Raw genomic sequence first — 17133 nt, 5'->3', positions numbered from 1 at the left:
GATGCTTGTTCTTTTTTTAAGGAATTAAGCATTTTTCTTTGGCCAGGTGAGCTTTTGCCATCACTTGGTGGCCATTGTCCTCGTCTGTCGTCCTTGTCCGTCATCATCGTTAACAATTATACAAAACTCTTCTCCTCTGAAACAACTTGACTTATTAGAACCAAACTTTGTATGAATGTTTCTTGGGGTATCCTGCATAGAATTGATGTGGGGATTTTTGTTTCGTTAAAAAACATGGCCACCATTACTAAAAATAGAACATAGGGGTCAGACAGTAGTTTTTCACATATATCTACTAAATCATTAGGTTTAGCTGAATTCTGACGTCAGGTAAAAGTGTTCAGCATGATGAGATCTATCTCTGGTCAAATTTTGGTTGTAATCTGTTAAACCATGTTGGAGTTATTGCCCTTTTTCAACGATTTTTGCTGTTTTTAATGTTATTTCTTTCAAAAATCTTCTCCTCTGACACTACATGACCAATTGAAAACAAACTTGGTATGAATGTTTCTTGGGGTATCCTGCATAGAACTGTTGTGGGGATTTTTGATTCGTCAAAAAAGATGGCCGCTGTTACTAAAAATAGAACACAGGGGTCAGACAGTAGTTTTTCACTTATATCTCCAAAACCGTTGGGTTTATCCAAATTCTTTCAATAGTTAAAATGATCCATATTATTAGGTCTACAAAAGTCTTTAGACTCCTTGTAAGAGTTATTGTCCTTGAAAGGGGAAAAATGACTTTTTTTAAATAGTTTTCAGTCAATATCTTGAAAACTATGATAGATTAAAAGAAACTTTCAATTGTTGAAAAGATCTTGTGATAAGTCCTACCAAAGACTTCTTGAGTCAAAATTGTTGGACAACTTCTTGTTAAATTTATTGCCTTTGAAAGGCAAAATTCACTTCTTGTTTAATTTATTGCCTTTGAAAGGAAAATTCAACAAGGTGAGCGATTCAGGCTCCTGGGAGCCTCTTGTTTGTTTTTAGTTGATTTGTAGAGAATTTGTCAGGAGAAATTCAGTTTTATTTTCCTTTTGTGTTTGTAATGATTAAAAGAGAAGAATATACCTTATTTAGAAATATTTTATCTTTTTCCATTTCAATATGACATTATTCTTGTTGCCAATTCGTGCAACATATATTCTAGCGAAACCCAAACTGGTTAAATTAATAAAAAAAAATGTCCATTGGAATGGCGTTTATATAAACTTGTGCAGCAAAAATTTCATTACTTATTTTACCCTTTTTCTTAAAGTGTAGCAGTGAACTTCAGTTTTATTTGTACAAAATATCAATTTTGGATTCACAGACAATAAAGTATAATGAAGCAGTATCCTAACTTTTCTATGCTGAAAAGCCACAAATGTATCTATATAACTTGTAATCATCTTCTTAATTTCATATCTCAAATTGTTGTAAATGTGTTTTGCATTTAGATGTTATAGCAATTTATTAACTGGGTTTTTTTAATGCAGTCAAAGTGTTCAGAATTGGATTTATTATTATGTATCCAACAAAGAATGGAAATGAGGCTTTGGCTTATCAGTTTTCAGTAAAGGTAGTCCAATACAGTTAGGTGATGTCATATTAAGATGAATTGGGAATTTCAAAGATAGCAGCCATTTTGATTATTTCATTACATTAAAGTTTTACAATACAGCTGTTTGATATTTATTTAGTGCTATGTTAGTTCAGTAAGTACTGTTGGAAGCAAAATCTTCAAGCTGTTTTACATATTCCTTTGATGTGCAGAAACAGCTGATTACAATATATATATTTTGATTTCTTGATTTTGACTAAAACTACTGTTTGAAATTTATATACATATATTTATATATATTTCATGGTGTGGTTTTTGTTTTATTTACATATCTACATCATTTGATTTTTTATATACCCTATCTTTTGGATTATTGTTTATCAATCAGTTCAAACTGAAAAAAATATTTTGAGAGATTTTGATAAGTATGGTAGAATATCTTCATGGAAGAAACTCCTTTTCATTTTTCATTGATTGGTGATTTTTTACTTCTGAGCTATAGGACTATAAACACAGGATAGAGAATGGTTGACATATAAAGTACCTCAGTGCACTGCAGCTGTAGAATTTGAATGTCAAGTCAGTTATTAAACATTTATACTTCAAATTAAAAAAAAAGATTTTTTGATAACAAAATATTAATTTATAGGACTTACTAAAATTTTTTGTTTTAAGATATCTTTTTTTCCTATAATTTAAATATCCCTTTATACATGAATCTGTCAATTCTTATATAGATGTTTATAACTCACAATGTTTCATGTTTCTATGACAAATTTACAACACCATTAATCTTTATGATGACTCATGATAGGCAAAGTTATTGGAGTTGGTAAGAACTTGGAATGATACCAATATATGTCTTCTTTTATATATATATATATATCATTTCTTGCATACAGTGATGGTTAATAGGTTGCATGTGTGTGACCTGCTTCAATATGTGGTCCCAACAGTGGCAAAATTGACCGAAATGTTTCTCTTTCTGGATATCATATCTCATTTGATCATGCAAGTCACTAAAAAAGTATCATGGTTTTTGTGATTTAAATTCTCATTGTTTGCTATTTACAGAGCATTTGAACTGAACACATATAACTTTTAATTTCTCATAGAAATGCACTTTTCACTATTTGTAGAATACAGTATACAGAGTAACCTCCCATTTGCAAAAAGTTGTCTTTTATTAGAGGTATTTTGAATTGAAAAAATATGGAAAATCTTTTTTTTATTAATCATTTAAGTTTTCTTAACCCTCTCTGTTCACTAAAATTCAAATAGTGCTGTACCATGAGTTAGGATAAGTTACAGAAGAAACAAAACTTTATATCCTTATTATTATATAGATAGCAGTGGTTTACTGAATGTTCCCAGTGTAAAAAAATTGGTAATTCACACTGTGAAATAAATTGAGTGATTTCACTCTCACACTTTCTCCCATCAAAACTTCACAACACGAATATCAATCTGCTGTTCACAAAATATAAAATTCATATTGAAAATAGCAACGAATAATGGGGAAAATCTATATAATAAATAGGATAATCAGTACGTTATCATGAATAACCAAAATATTATCACTCGTGCCAAGAACACATAAGGATTTAACTCGTGCGCTGAACAAGTTCTGCACACTGGTTAAATCTAGGCATTCTTCGGCACTTGTGATCATATTTTGGTTATTCACTCTTTCCAAATAATTAACCTATTATTCCTCTTTTAAAGATCTGAAATGACCTGTTTCCCTCAAACCTTGTAAGGGATGCATGTAGTTAATGAATTCAGTGTAATAAAGTACAGTGCTGATACCATGTTGAAAGGAAATTAGGGCTTAAATGTTGAAAGAGAAGTATTTCTGGAAATTCTGCCTAGTTGGAGATTCATGAATTGTATACCAGTTCAGAAGTTTTAAGTATTTAAATGCACGAATGATTTCAGGGTGTAGGAAAGATATTTGAGGTTAGGTAGACTGTTAGTTACCTTGCATGCATTGATGAAAGTTTTTTGATAGTTTATTTTAAGTACTGGAGATTTTAAGCATTTTGTCTATTAGAGGTTGCATTTTGTATTGTAGTTTTTCTTGAAATTATATAGTATGTTCAGCAGATGTTGCCTTTGTGAAATTTATTTGCCTTTGAAATATAAATACTTAAACAAAACTAATTATTACCCTTTACATGGTAGGAAGGCTGCTAAAAAAAGAAAGACTGCAGATTGCAGTATGAAATCAATTTTTTGGTTTCTGATTTCTTTCTGCATAATTTCATCTCTCTATGTATATACGATTTACTTTTTTAAAACCTTGCTAAGTTTAACATAATGTAGAAAACAGCTTGTGCATGTAATATAAGAATTTCAGATCTTTTATTCCTCTCAATTCATTCTTTTTGTGGCTAGCAGTGTTTTTCATTGTATCAGCTTAAGCATGAAATGGTTGAAAGAAATTGAACAAAAATATTGATGTTATTTAAGATTTCAGGGAAGAGGCAGTTTGGTAATTTTGTCTGCTTTTTTTGTTTGATCAGCCCTCAAACTAACTTGCAAAACCACTGATTTTGTTCAACACATATTCATTAAATGTAATTATGTTTCTTTTATTTTTGCTGTTATATTAAGATACACATTGTGAATTTTCTATTGTAAATTCAAAGTAAATTTACTAAAGTATTTTATTTGATTTGTTCCAATGGTGTTCTGATTTAAATGAATTGATCATCTGTTTATTTCATAATAAAGTGGTGATCTGATCCATCAGGGGTCTTTGGTTTTAGATTCTTCAGGGATCAGTCAGTAGTTGGTCATTGATTTATCAAATAATTGTTCAGATCAGTTCAGGGACTGTTATACAGCTAAAATCACCAGTGAAGTTGAGTCAAAACCTATTTAGTAAAAACCAGCTATTTCAGAACATTAAAAGTCAGAACCAATGCCTGACATTTAAATTCACATACAAAGAAAATCAGAACCAATGCCTGACATTTAAATTCACATACAAAGTTTATTTCTTAGTGTACAATAAAAGTGTCCCTTATTAATTTTTTTGTTGAATGTTAATTTTTTTCAGAAACCTTGGAAGTTTGGAGATCCCTGGCCAAAGGAAGCAGCTGAGGCTCATTTCCTGATTGGAATGTGTAATATAGAGCTGAAGACTTACATGAAGTCACTAGAGGCATTTTCTGAGGCTATCAAACTAAATCCTAACTACCCTGATGTAAGTATCAAATGTTGTATTTTTAAGGTCTAAAGGTTCCCCTATATGAATATTAGATATATACAAATTTCTTTTGAGATTAGGATTTTAATATAATGGGCAGAAAAACCATCTAAAAGTATAAAGATCTTAAAATGAATTTATTATTAATTTATTTAAATGCTATAAACATGCAAGGTCTGTTTGAGAATAATGAAGCTAGCAATTCTTTCTTTTTGTCTTGGGAAAGGGGATCCAAAGAAAGATAAAATAGATTGCATTTGGTTTGTAGCCTCTTACTTTCATCAGTGGCAACAGTCCTTCAGCACCTTTGTATGGAGTTTTCATTTCACAACTCGTACGTTATGTCAGAACATGCCCCAACTATGCAGACTTTTTGTACCACACTAGAATTCTTACAATAAGACTTCCAGAACAAGGTTATATTGCTACAAGATTGAAGTCATCACTACAGCAGTTTTATGGTTGTCATCATGAACTTTTGGATCGATACGGTGCATCCATCTGCACCATGAGAACAAATTTGTTCAACATTTCATAGTTTTCCTTTCCTCTTTCATCTACTCTTGACATGACTGCAATTTAGCAGGTGTTTCTAGAAAAGCAGAGGATGCTTACCCTACCTGTGCACCTGGTCCATGCTCCCAGGTTTTAGTGGAGTCTGAGTTACTTGTTAATTTTGTTGCTTTGTATCTATTATTTTGGTTATTTTATGTTTTTTGTTATATTTGTCTGTTGTCCATGTCTGGTCTTTGACCTTGGATTACATTCTTTTGATTTCCACTGGAATCTTTGTTCCCTTGATTACTCTAACCACAAAACTGTTTTCTGAAATATTTTACATTTCTTGAACATCAATAGCAGTTGTTTAGTGTTGGTCTTAAACCTTTATCTTTAAACCATTATTCTGAACATATTCCTTTGACTTTCCTTTTTCAGGCTCTTTACCAGAGAGGAGTAGCTAGGATGAAACTAAACCAGTTATCTAAAGGCATACATGACTTTAACAGAGCACTGGCTAAGAATCCCAGGATATTCCAAGCCTACCTCAGCAGAGCTTGCTATTATGGCATGAAGAAAAACTATACCAAGGCTATACTGAGTTGTAATGAAGCTATCAAGTTACAACCAAGGAGCGTCCGAGCATATCTCTATAGGTAATGGCACTGTTTCATATACTCTGTACCACTGTCAGGAGCGTCCGAGCATATCTCTATGGGTAATGGCACTGTTTCATATACTCTGTACCACTGTCAGGAGCGTCCGAGCATATCTCTATGGGTAATGGCACTGTTTCATATACTCTGTACCACTGTCAGGAGCGTCCGAGCATATCTCTATGGGTAATGGCACTGTTTCATATACTCTGTACCACCGTCAGGAGCGTCAGAGCATATCTCTATGGGTAATGGCACTGTTTCATATACTCTGTACCACCGTCAGGAGCGTCAGAGCATATCTCTATCGGTAATGGCACTGTTTCATATTCTCTGTACCACCGTCAGGAGCGTCCGAGCATATCTCTATGGGTAATGGCACTGTTTCATATACTCTGTACCACCGTCAGGAGCGTCAGAATATCTCTATGGGTAATGGCACTGTTTCATATACTCTGTACCACCGTCAGGAGCGTCAGAGCATATCTCTATTGGTAATGGCACTGTTTCATATTCTCTGTACCACCGTCAGGAGCGTCAGAATATCTCTATGGGTAATGGCACTGTTTCATATACTCTGTACCACCGTCAGGAGCGTCAGAGCATATCTCTATCGGTAATGGCACTGTTTCATATACTCTGTATCACTGTCAGGAGCGTCCGAGCATATCTCTATGGGTAATGGCACTGTTTCATATACTCTGTACCACCGTCAGGAGCGTCAGAATATCTCTATGGGTAATGGCACTGTTTCATATACTCTGTACCACCGTCAGGAGCGTCAGAGCATATCTCTATTGGTAATGGCACTGTTTCATATTCTCTGTACCACCGTCAGGAGCGTCCGAGCATATCTCTATGGGTAATGGCACTGTTTCATATACTCTGTACCACCATCAGGAGCGTCAGAATATCTCTATGGGTAATGGCACTGTTTCATATACTCTGTACCACCGTCAGGAGCGTCAGAGCATATCTCTATCGGTAATGGCACTGTTTCATATACTCTGTATCACTGTCAGGAGCGTCCGAGCATATCTCTATGGGTAATGGCACTGTTTCATATACTCTGTACCACTGTCAGGAGCGTCAGAGCATATCTCTATAGGTAATAGCACTTTTTTATGTGCTCTGTATTGCTGTCCATGGTTTTCATTGTATGGGCAAACCATGAATGTTAGTTCAAAATGAAATATGATTTTCATAAGATACTCTTATGAAATTTAAAAAAAACAAGGCCATTCAAACTGAAGTCCTTGAAAACTAATGAGAAGGAAGACATTTCTTTTTACCTTTCATGGCCCAAAAAATGATTAAGATGTTTTTTACATTGCCAAAGCAAAAAAAAATGATTTAGAAGTGCTTTTATTTCTTTATTTATTGACATTGGGATGAAAATGTCATGACAGTAAACAGGGGAAAGACCTGATAACCAGGAAACTATTTTAGCCCAAAGAAAGCAGGAGACATATTTATGTTTTTTTTTTTAATTTCAGTATGTAAGACAAATACAACATGAGTATAACAACAAAATTGCAGAATAAGATATGCTTTCTAGATGGCTGTTTAAATATTAAAATATGCAACACTATTCTTTCAGAGGTGCCCTGAAGTTCCATATAAAAGCCTATGACTTAGCCATTAGAGATCTTACTACAGCTACCAGTATAGATAGTCAGTGTGCTCTGGCTTACTTTAACAGAGCAGTGTGTTATCAGGAGAAGAAAGATTGGCAAAAGGTATGCACATTGTATTCTTCAAATTGACCTTTTTTATAATAATAGTGAACAACTGAGAAGATAGGTGGGTGCTGTTTTTTTTCTATCTGATTCATATTACCCAGTAATATAAATGATTTATAGCAAATCTGTACTTCATGACTTAGAATTTATGACCCATTAGAGTTTTGTATTGTATATTTCAGGCTCTTACAGATTATGGTATTGTACTTTTACTGGGAGAAGATTTACAACTAAAGGTAAGCTTGAACAATAAAACAGAAAGTTACAGATTTTGTGATGCTTGAGTTAGTAGGTAATACCTGACGTTCTTTAGAAGTATTTTGTCAACATCCAGCTACAAAAATTGATTTTTGTCCCCCATAACATATTGCAAGGGGACATGGAAATGCCTGGTGTTCGTCCCTCCCTCAGTCCGGGTTTTTCTTACTTTTTTTGTAATGCTCCTACCAAATAAGTTTGTTTTTGTAATGCTTTTACCAATTTATTTTATGGTTATGGCCCTTGCACTTATGAAAAATTCAGTGAATTTAGAGTCTTCCACACTTTTGTTTGTAACGCTTTTGCCAGTTTACTTTATCTTTTGTATGTTGTCTTACTATGAGAAGTTATAGGTAAGTTGGACTCTGGCTATGGTTGAATGATTTTGACAGAAATTGTACAAAACAGGGTCTGTTTTATTGGTCAACCTTTCTCATCCTAAAATGAATGAAATATCTGCAAAAGGGTGTTGTGTCACTATCAGTCCATCACTCAATCACCTGAAACTTTCTATTTCCTGTGACCTTTTACTGATGTAGAAAACTGAATACAATTTATGGCTGGTCTAATCCACCGTGTTAGTAGTATGAGTCTCAAGTACAACCTGATGTTCAGAATATTTTGACAAACAGATAGCGGCTTCCACCCACATATTCTATGATACCTGAATCAAACTTTGCTTTGATGGATTTGACTTTCAGTTTACTTTAATATGGTTGAAGTATATAGGGGGAATTATTTTGCTGTACCTTTGAATACTGTTGTTTTTGGGGCGAGCTGCAGCCTGCCCTGTGGTTTGAGGGTTTCCTCGTCATTCATTGGAGACCCATGGGTGGCTTATAGCTGACATTTTTCATCCCAGTTGGGTTGTCTCTTTGACATATTCACCATATTCACCATTCTCATTGTATTGAGTACAATTTTAAAAGGTATTTTTCTAATTGGAAAAATACCCTTTTTTGGTGTTCTACAGTAGCTGTTTATTGTATAAGAAGTTAACTTATTATAAAGTTTTTCTGGACAAGTATGTTCTTTGCAGTCAACTGATAATTTAAATTTCTATCATTAATACAATTCCTAACTTCAGCTGCCACGAGAAATACAAGAGGCCATAGAAAGGAGGTTTCAGGTGTGATAATGAATTAATATTGGGGATTAAGGTGTTGTAATATGTGCCATGCTTTGTATTAAACAGTTGTAGGTTTGCAGCTCTGGTTACTTGTGATGTTAGAGATGATTGATATTCAGTGTTTCTTTTCTAACATGGTATTAGGGTGTTAAAAAAAAATACAAGGTTCGTTTGTCATGTTATATAGTATTAAGCGTTTATTTTGCATTAACTAATTATTTATATAAAAACAAAACTTATCATCTGATGTTTTTATTAGATTCAAAGAATGAAGCTCTTAATAAAATCCATTTGTTCTTATGCAGTTAAATCAGAAGAATTTCCTATAAATGCACAGAAATTACATCACAGTGAATTACTTTTCAGTGATTTTAATTTATTTAACCTGTATTTTTTCATGCAAGAAGCTTGTGTCCAGGTAGAAGGTCTATCTGAATGAAAATTATGATACTGAATCACCTTCAGCACACATTGTATTTGTGTTAAATGCAGAAATTTAACTACTGATACTAAGGGAGATCACCCTTTTTGTTCTATTTTTTTAAATGGTGCAGAAATGAATAAAAGACCTGTAATATGTAAGTTTTTAACCTTTAAGGTGCTGATCAACAGAGGACTGTTGTACTTTGAAAGGAAGGACTATATCAATGCCTTGTATGACTTTAAACTGGCTGCCAAGATAGAACCAAACGATCATAGAATACTACATACCCTAGGACTATGTTATCACAAGTAAGTTTTCTATCAAGACTTATTTTACCCTGCATGTTACTGTCATAAAAGTATAAAATTTGGGAATCATTCATAAGAATAACTGCATATTTATTCTAAACATGATGGTTTTACAGAGTATTGTGTGGGCAATCTTTTATCTAAACATGATGGTTTTACAGAGTATTGTGTGGGCAATCTTTTATTTAAACATGATGGTTTTACAGAGTATTGTTGGGCAATCTTTTATCTAAACATGATGGTTTTACAGGGTATTGTGTGGGCAATCTTTTATTTAAACATGATGGTTTTACAGGGTATTGTGTGGGCAATCTTTTATTTAAACATGATGGTTTTACAGGGTATTGTGTGGGCAATCTTTTATTTAAACATGATGGTTTTACAGAGTACTGTTGGGCAATCTTTTATTTAAACATAATGGTTTTAAAGAGTATTGTGTGGGCAATCTTTTATTTAAACATGATGGTTTTACAGAGTATTGTTGGGCAATCTTTTATTTAAACATGATGATTTTACAGGGTATTGTGTGGGTAATCTATTATTTTAGCATGATGGTTTTAACAGAGTATTGTCTGGGCAATCTTTTATCTTGGTCATTTATCAACTTCCTGTTTACCGAATAGATTGGACATCAACACCATATATACTTCCTGTTTAACATGAAAGTATGGAGGAATAATGATACACTACCTTAAAGGTTTTAAGTTTTGCTAGGGGTGCAGTTATGAAAAAAGTACAAATTTGGTCAACTATCATGCTTTCACAATGTCTAATTTGACTAAACAATGCAATCAATAGTTGAAGCTGATGCAGCTCAATCTTGTAAAGGAAGTTAAAATATAAGAACTAACATATATTGAATGAAGGATGTTAGAACTGCTCTAATATACAGGTAGAAAGGAACTCAAATTATCTATTGACTAATATACTCCCTTGTCCTTATAAATGATAGCAGTCATTTCAGATAACCTAAGCTTTTACACTGACTTGTAGCTCCATGTAAGGGTGAAGGTGGTATTGTTATGTCTGTTCAGCCTCAATAACTATCTCATTTATTTTCAGAATGAACAAATTACAGGATGCTGTCCAAGTATTTACATGTTGTACAGATAACAACGAGTTCTTCCTGGATGGTATCATTGCTAGAGGAAATGTCTACATGGACTTTGGCTCTAAAGATGGCATACAGTTTGCTAAGTAAGTCATATACCATACATGTCTATTGGTCTAAACATAAACAGATAAATAATTTCAGGATTTCATTAAGAAAAAGGATAACAAACATGCTAGAGTCTAAACCTGCAAACTGGTATCAAACAGTTTACCTATTGTTTTGTGTAAGGTTATTCCAGTGAGAGTATTGCCAAAGAGGTATGGGGTGAACAAAATAACTATAACTATTGAACATCAAAAACAATGTCTGACTTGTAAAGGTTGGAGTTTAGGAGGTTTATGAACAATTTGCACATTTTCATGAAACTTTGCTTAGATATAAAGCTTGATATGTTGTGATTTACAGGAGAGATTATGAGAGGGTATTGAGACAAGAGCCAACCAACCTTGCTGCACGTGTCAATCTGGCAAACACACTACAGGTCCTTGGAAAGTTTATGCAAGCCTGGAATCAGTTTACTATTGCTATAAGTATCAGACCAAGTAAGTGTTGCATTTTCTGTGGAAACAGATTTTTACCAGTAAGTCTTTTATGTATCTTTTACCTCAGATTATGTACCGGAATGTATAAGCTTGTTACTTTCAAGTGTGCACAACTGACATTGACCCATACTTTTGAAGTAAAGACTTGTCAGTACTCCTCTATACTTTTGACGTAAAACATTTATTTAGAACTCTTGAGATTTTGACCCATTCCATTGAAGTAAAGACATTGAGTTAGCACTGATGAGATGTTGACTCTATGACTCAGATCTTAGATTTTTCAAATATATTCAACTATTAATTCTATTTTCCTGTTCAGAATCCATTTAATTCTGAAATCAAGATGATAGAAATAATTGAATTCACAAATAAGGACACACTTATTCATGAAACATTAACAAAAACTTGTGGCTTATTTTCAAAATCTGTGACACATAGGTAGGAGGGGCCTTTTATTGTTTATGAGATATTAACTAGGTGGAAACTCTCTGCCAAGGTAGCATAGGTTTGAAATATTATCTCGCATAACCAGTGTTTGTTTTTTTTTAGCATTCAAGCCAGCATTAGAGGGTAGAGCTATAGTAAATCTACAGATGAGTAATACGTTTGCTGCGTTCCAAGATATCAATACTGCTATCAAAGTCTCTCCAACAGCAGAACTTCTTACCAACAGAGGGGTCATTAATCAGGTTAGACAGTCCTAATCTCTCTGATTGTAGAATTTCTGACAAACCGAGTGGTAATTCATGTTGCACGATAATAAAGGTCCTCATTTTTTCAAAGTCAATTGAGCAATCATCCTTTAATTCGCTTATTTCTAGTCGTTTTTCACACTTTCTTTAGAGGTGTTGGAAATACTGTTCTAATCACTTGAGACCTTTTTTTGTTCTTGGTTGATGATTGTTAAATTTAGTTGTAGTGCCATCAGGATAAGTTATTTTCTTTATCACACTAACAACGTTCGAGTAATGAATAGTTCTGTACAAAATGCCAATACAGTACCAGTTTGAAATGTGATGACCTGTCATAGTGTCATCAATCCCAAGCACTGTATACAAATATAACAGCTGACATAAATGTATATAGTTTTACTCTGCAATTTAAAGATAACTTAGTTGAATAAATTTATTATGGTATTGGTGAAACAGTTTTGGAATATTTTCTTTGCTGATTGCTTGATAGTTTTATTGTAGTTAGTAAAACTTTAATGATATTCCTTATTGTACACTTCAGATAAAACATGGCACTTTATTTCTTGTGATTTCAGTTTATGAAGGATCCAGTAAATGCTATGAGGGACTACCAACAAGCATTAAAGGTTGATGCTACATATTCTCTGGCTTACTTCAATGCTGCCAATGTATATTTCCATACCAGACATTTTAGACAGGTAGGTTCAATGTAACTTGTATGAATTAATTCATACCATACAGCTTTGCTCATGTCTGCTGTTAGACTTTTCATACCTGTAAAACACCTGAGCCCCTAGAATGAGGTGTACATGTGAAACACCTGAGCCCCTAGAATGAGGTGTACATGTGAAACACCTGAGCCCCTAGAATGAGGTGTACATGTGAAACACCTGAGGTCCTAGAATCAGGTGAACCTGTAAAACACCTGAGGCACTAGAATCAGGTGTAACTGTGAAACACCAGAGGCACCAGAATCAAATGTACCTGTGAAACACCTGAGGTCCTAGAATCAGGTGTACATGTGAAACACCTGAGGCCCTAGAATCAAATGTACCTGTAAAACACCTGAGGTCCTAGAATCAGGTGTACTTGTGAAACACCTGAGATTCTAGAATCCGGTGTACCTGTAAAACACCTGAGGCCCTAGAATCAGGTGTAAATGTGAAACACATGAGGCACTAGAATGAGGTGTACCTGTGAAACAAATGAGGCCCTAGAATGAGGTGTACCTGTGAAACACCTGAGGTCCTAGAATCAGGTGTACATGTGAAACACATGAGGCCCTAGAATCAGGTGTACCTGTGAAACACCTGAGGTCCTAGAATCAGGTGAACCTGTAAAACACCTGAGGCCCTAGAATCAGGTTTACCTGTGAAACACATGAGGCACCAGAATCAGGTGTACCTGTAAAACACCTGAGGCACCAGAATTAGGTGTACCAGTAAAATGCCTGAGGCCCTAGAATGAGGTGTACCTGTGAAACACCTGAGGCCCTAGATTGAGGTGTACATGTGAAACACCTGAGGCCTTAGAATCAGATGTACCTGTAAAACACCTGAGGCACTAGAATCAGGTGTAACTGTGAAACACCTGAGGCCCTAGAATCAGGTGATATTAATTTACATTTGATTGAAATGTTACATTGAAACGTGTATAGTATAACAAAATTTATAGTATCTATATTTTGTTTTCTTAATTTCTTTAAAAGCTTTTTTTAAAAAACATGTTCATTTTCTTTTATTTAACAGGCATATGAGTACTACACCAAGGCTCTTGAATTCAACAAAAAAGATGAATCAGCATTCTTAAACAGAGCCATTACAAGGGTAGGTATATGTGTAACTTGGATGCTTGGATGATTAACTTCGGCCAATTATTATACCCATTTACAAATAAATGGTTACATACATTTAATCTGTCTGTCTGTGCTATTTCAATTTGGGAACACGACTTTTCTGAAGTTCTTTAGCTAATGGGTTTTTAATTTAGTAAACGATTTATTTTGGCAGTTTATTTTGGCACTATTGTGTAAAGCTTTTGTAGAAAGTTTTTTTTTGAAGTTTTTATTTTGTGCACCGTACTTTTACAAATATTGACCACTATTCTATGACAAAAGTGGATTTGCACTTCAGGTGATGTTACGTGATGCTCAAGGTGCCTTAGAAGATTTCAAGTCTGCCATAAAACTTAGTCCATACACAGCCCATATCTACTTCAACAGAGGAAATCTTTATGCATCCATGGGGCACTTTGATAAGGCAGAAACAGATTATTCAAAAGGTTGGTGAACTATTTCATGTATTCAATGAAGTTCTTTTAACATTTAGTCATAAAAATGTTTTACTCAATACACAAATACCAGATGCAGTTGGTGACACTTTTATTTCTTCTTCTACCTAAAGTATTGGTAAGTTTGAGATTTTGCTGATGCAGATCTGTCATTTTAATAGTTGTTTATTAAAAGGGAAATCAAAGGAACCAGAATTTGAATGGTTATCAAAAGAAAGTAATCCAAGGATAACAACTCGACAGAGAAAATTCTGAGAAGGAATGTCTTCATAGTTTCAGCAAGCTCTGGCATAATGCACTAGTTTATTATATGAAAACTCCATAAGCAGGTGGTGAAGGGATGTTGCCATAGAAACTTTGTTGACATTTTTTACAATGTTATTTCCAATTTTTATAGTCCTGTCTTTTAAGAAAGGACATACTATTATGGTGTACCATTCCTTCCAATGTCCTTAATTTCATTTGTCAAAAACTAAAAAAAAAAGATTTCAGAAATTTCTATGAAACTTTGTTGGATGTAGCCTTTCTTTCTATCTTCATGAATTTGTATTTAATTTTTCTTTTCTAAGTTGTGAGATATTACTCATAATTTTTATTTTTCTAGTTTTCTAACAACAATTAGAAGACTGTAATCAGCAAAATTCTCTACTGAATTGTTTAAAACTAATGATTTAGTTTTTGATTTTTCTAAATTTACCAAATGAGCAGACTATATTTATAAAAAGGGGGATTTTCCAGTCTTCTTAAAACTGCTACAGCAGATTTAAATAATTTTTTTTTAGTACAATGGTTTTTATCATAGATGCTACCTTAGGTCCTTTATTGATTTCAAATATTTCTTTTCACAGTTATAAGGGACTTTGAACAAAGCATAAGGGATGAGCACATGTGCTTTTTAGTACGAGATTATTTTATATAAATTTATGTTTTATTTTTCATAACATGTGCTGCTATTCTGACTACAATTGTTATATTTTTATATGTAGCACTTTCCCTGAAGCCAGATGATCCACTAGTTCTGAAACGTAGAGCTGATGTAAGAGGAAAACTTGGCAACCAGAAACAGGCAATAGAGGACTATAGACATGCTATAGAGATCCAGAGTCGCATGGAAGAAATGGCTGCATAAGTGGAACAAAAACTTCATCTCAAAGACTCAGATCTTTATAATTTATATTTGGCATTTATTCATTGTTTTTTACTGATTCTGTTTTTGTAAGAAATGAATTTTTCAAGAATGAAGTAAATATTATTTGCCAGTCGAAGTAAACTTTTCCCCAATTTTTAACGTTTTAGCTATGTTGTAAAGCCTAGATAAAATGAACCGAGTGCTGAACACAAGTTGACCTGTTCATTAATTAGAAACTGATTGAATTTCTTATTGATTTCATTGCAGTAAAAACTATTGTAATACTCCTGAAATAATCCACCCTGTCTTATTATTGACTGTATGGTGGAAAGATACTTCCCGAGGAACGAACATTCTATTATAAAGAATATTATTATTATTATGTTCAGGTGATAGAAACATACCGTCCTGCTTGATTTGTGATTTGACTCTACTGCTGAAACATTCCATCCTGCTTGATGTTTGACTATGATTGACTGTGATATATTCTATGTGATTAGAATGCAGAGTTTATTTCTGTTTTTGTTGTTATTTATTCTATACATGTTTGTTTTACTGTCACAACTGATAAGTATCTGAAATAAAAATATGAACTTCAAATAAGTTAAAATTTGTTTTTATTGTCATTTTTTGTCAGCATTGAAGATTGCAACAAGAAAGCTAATAACATTTTTAGTTTCAGTATTGGTACAGTTATTCATACAGGTGTATTATTTGAGTCCAGAAAGGTCAAAGTTTGTAATTACCGCAGCTTATGAAGATTCAATGCTATCAGGAATGGAGGTAATTTAGCATCACTTTAACTTGAAATGGTGCTGACTTTGTTGATAAGTTGCGGTATGGAAATGTTTTGTGATTTGGGCTTAAATTTATTTGAATCAAACTCTGATTCTGCCGATGTTGTGACATATCTCTGTGACATCAGGTATTGTTGTTGAAATAGATATTTACATACTTTAGCACTTAATTTCTACAAGTTACCTTTCTTTTAATTACAAACGAAATTCACTACATTGCCTGTGAAAAATACAATGGTATTTTGAACAATACAAAAGTTTAAAATATTATCTTTTATAAAATCAGTAACAGATGCCAAATTCTTAAAACAATGTGACATTAAGATAATAGCATTATTATATTTGACATTTGAAAGTAATTGATAATATTAAAATTTAATATTTTTAAGAATAATAATATTTTTGACATAAATATCAAATTCGATGAAATCCTCGATTACCAAATGTCAGCCGTGTCATTTCCTGCTTTGTCATGGGTTATGATATCATGTAATGTGGTGGTTTAATATACCTCATCATTCACAAAATTTAAATATGGCAAATTTATAAAATAGTTGCAATCTGTATAAATATCAGACAGTGGTGATTGATGCACAAAAAACCCACAAAAACAAAACAAAAGAATCAACACCAAATTCACTTTTAATTCTTATTAAGAAATCAGAATCTTTGTCTTTCATTCTGTTGCACATTTTTGTGGATTGTAGATAAAATTGGCACTTCATACAAAATGAACAAAGAAAGGACTATAATTAAAATATAGCATATGCAGATTAAAGAAGCACCTTGAATGGTGTTT

At 33.3% G+C, this 17133-nt stretch overlaps 1 protein-coding gene across 6 annotated transcripts in view; it reads left to right on the top strand.

Moving 5' to 3' along the window:
* LOC148604272 (uncharacterized) overlaps window positions 1-16151 on the top strand; it is a 71343-nt gene extending 55192 nt beyond the window's left edge. For 4 of the 6 annotated variants that reach the window (XM_088550820.1, XM_088550821.1, XM_088550817.1 and 1 more), the window contains 12 exons: window positions 4607-4753; window positions 5693-5910; window positions 7511-7649; window positions 7835-7888; window positions 9638-9771; window positions 10834-10968; window positions 11291-11427; window positions 11977-12116; window positions 12695-12817; window positions 13868-13945; window positions 14252-14399; window positions 15395-16151. In XM_088550820.1, coding sequence (XP_088406946.1) covers window positions 4607-4753; window positions 5693-5910; window positions 7511-7649; window positions 7835-7888; window positions 9638-9771; window positions 10834-10968; window positions 11291-11427; window positions 11977-12116; window positions 12695-12817; window positions 13868-13945; window positions 14252-14399; window positions 15395-15537 — 1596 coding nt within the window. In that variant the 3' untranslated portion in view covers window positions 15538-16151. Of the gene's footprint in view, window positions 1-3480; window positions 3502-4606; window positions 4754-5692; window positions 5911-7510; window positions 7650-7834; window positions 7889-8997; window positions 9040-9637; window positions 9772-10833; window positions 10969-11290; window positions 11428-11976; window positions 12117-12694; window positions 12818-13867; window positions 13946-14251; window positions 14400-15394 lie in introns of all 6 variants that reach the window. The other 2 variants (XM_088550816.1, XM_088550819.1) reach the window with 2 other exon arrangements.
* Window positions 16152-17133: the final 982 nt, after the last annotated feature.

The sequence above is a fragment of the Perna viridis genome, chromosome 10 (genome assembly GCF_037379345.1).
Source record: "Perna viridis isolate PV_CMFRI_1.1 ecotype Kerala chromosome 10, ASM3737934v1, whole genome shotgun sequence".
Lineage (NCBI taxonomy): Eukaryota > Metazoa > Mollusca > Bivalvia > Mytilida > Mytilidae > Perna > Perna viridis.
Note: the sequence above shows the minus strand (reverse complement) of the source record. Positions and strands in the feature narration are given on the sequence as shown.